At 37.1% G+C, this 2,552-nt stretch overlaps 1 protein-coding gene across 1 annotated transcript; it reads right to left on the reverse strand.

The window, feature by feature from the left end:
- Window positions 1–998: 998 nt before the first annotated feature.
- LOC131067783 (auxin-responsive protein SAUR50) lies at window positions 999–2,352 on the reverse strand. Its single transcript, XM_058002937.2, has one exon. It carries the CDS (start codon window positions 2,256–2,258, stop codon window positions 1,707–1,709), a length of 552 nt encoding a protein of 183 aa, XP_057858920.1. The 5' UTR covers window positions 2,259–2,352; the 3' UTR covers window positions 999–1,706.
- Between the last annotated feature and the right edge of the window lie 200 nt (window positions 2,353–2,552).

Genomic DNA, 2,552 nt, shown 5'->3' on the forward strand with positions numbered 1-2,552 from the left:
AAAGAATTTGTATCGTAAGACTTATTTGTTGTCTTTGATCTTTGTCAAGGGGTTAATTAGGGCAAAGAGCCCATGCAACTCTGTCATACAAAAACATATCAAAAGTACTTATTAATATCACCAACCCATAGCTTCCAAAGAGACATCAAATAGTCATACTAGATTGCTCATAGGATAGAAGCTATAACATATCAAAGGTCAAATATGTTAACATGGGTCTAATTTAGAGGCATGACTCTATACCAAAATAGTGAAGTTAACCTAAAGTATATGCATTCAAATGTCATAACATTTTAAAATTTTGAGACATTTATTTCAACCTCAACAAACTTATAATCGTTCTTTAATCATGGAACTAAATTATTTTATCCTATTCATTATTACTTTCTAGATAATTTGAACAATTATCTAGTAACCAATAACCCATTTATCTAAACCAATTTAAATTTATGTAAATTTGATTGTCATTTGAAGATTAAATTTCCAGACATATATTTCAATGTCAACAAACTTATAATCATTCTTTAATCATTGAACTAAATTATTTTATCCTATTCATTATTACTTTCTAGATAATTTGAATAATTATCCAATAACCAATAACCCATTTATCTAAACCAATTTAAATTTATGTAAATTTGATTGTCATTTAAAAATAAATTTTCCTTTTTCACATAATGTAACCCATGTGTTAACTACTATAGGTACATTTTATGCCAAATTTTACCTGGAATTTGAGTTATTTCCATCCACTAGATCTCTAAAGTTAGTTACTCTAAACCTTGGACAAAGATATTTAAACTCAAGGTCAAGGTTAATTAATTACTTTAAACCTTAGACAAAGAGACTCAAACTCAAGGTCAATGACTTTGAAGGTTAAAAGGTCTACTTAACCATCCGTATGTAAATACTTTTGATTGTTGATGAATTTTATTTAAAGGGGAAATAACTTTGCAGGCATGAGAAGCGTCCAAATTTACAACTATAATTAGGGAAGATGACAACAGAAAAACAAATTTTATACGATAGGAACAAGAGTCAAAGTACATTCGTGCATGCCAAGTAATTTTCAGGAACTAGAAAAGCACGCCCACGAGACTGTTGTAAAGCAGGTCACACAGGATGCCATGAATTCTGGGCCAATTTTAGAAATACGAAAATAAGATTGAAAGCTGTTGAAAGAGAAATAAACAGGCATTGAAGGCCTCAATCTCCATGAAATTAGTTCCACCAGGAAAATCAGATCACAGATTCAAAACTATATACTGTACAGTCATGCTGCACTCATATCTATACACTACTACAACAGGGAGGCTCACATTGCTCTTTCTTTTCCCCCACCTGGTAAAAATTTACAGCTAAAAGAGCCATCTCAAACACTGTTGGTGCTGATTGTGGGGGGGATGACAACAGAAGCCATCGCCATGGTTAGAAGAAACAAATTTCAAAAAATAATGAGCGCAAATGAGATTTGGCTACACCAACTTATCAATTGGCTGACTACTTCTCAAGACGACGGTCACATGAACAAAAACAATTAATTACCTAAAATCTCAGCCTTCTTGGGACAAGGAATGGGTAAGGGTTCGAGTCTGGTTAGTGAGAAAGCCGTGGATTTGATCCTCAAGTCACTCCGACGAAATAGGTTCTCTGTGGACTCAAAACCAAGGTCAAGCGGCTCCATATGTCCTAGAGCTTTAAAATTTTCAACTTACAGACTTCTCTGCAAATACATGCAGCAGAGGCCTGGAATCCTTTTCAAACAAACCCTTGGAACAATGCCGTTCATTGTTAGTATACAAAGCTTTCTGCAAATCCTCCAAATTCAGAGGCTTTACAATGGCTGGATCATTTCGGCTAAAAAGCCGCAGAATATACTCAAACAGAAGCTCATCGCAGGGAATAGCCAAGCCGCCTTGATAATCGTAGCCAAATTCTTGCTCCGCCTCATCCAGCAGCGTGCGAAAAACCGGATGGTTCAAATACGCAGCTCTGATCACAAACCTCGTGCAGTGCTTTCCAACATAGACTGCCAGGTGTCCAGCCGGCACGTCAGCAGGAACGCCAGATCGCGAGTTCGAGTCTTTCCCCCCATATTCTTCATCAGAGATGGAAGAAAACCTACAGAAACGAGCAGAAATTTTACAGGTGAGTAGATTCAACGCAGCTTTCCGCGCACTCGCGAGCTTTCTCCATTTTCTCACAATTTGCCGCAGCGCCACAACGTGCCTGATCTTGTTGCATTTGCTCCCGTTCATCTTCAAAAATTCAGCTTTGCTCTCAAATTATGAGGTCAGATGTTCGAATCTCCCAAGCCCAGGGCTTACAGAAATGAATTTGCCAAATGTGAGGAGAGTAAAGAGAGGAAAACGGGTCTATTTGTAGGGAAAAAAGGGTCAGTCACAAATTCGTAAAATACTTAACACGTAAAATAAATGGCGGGGCCCACAGAAAGAAATGGGTACCGGGAAAAGCATACGAAAATGTACGATGACGGTAACGCTAAACTACAAAACGGTCTCTTCTTCACTTTTTCCCTTCAACCATGGGTT

Source organism: Cryptomeria japonica, chromosome 5 (genome assembly GCF_030272615.1).
Source record: "Cryptomeria japonica chromosome 5, Sugi_1.0, whole genome shotgun sequence".
Taxonomy (NCBI): domain Eukaryota; kingdom Viridiplantae; phylum Streptophyta; class Pinopsida; order Cupressales; family Cupressaceae; genus Cryptomeria; species Cryptomeria japonica.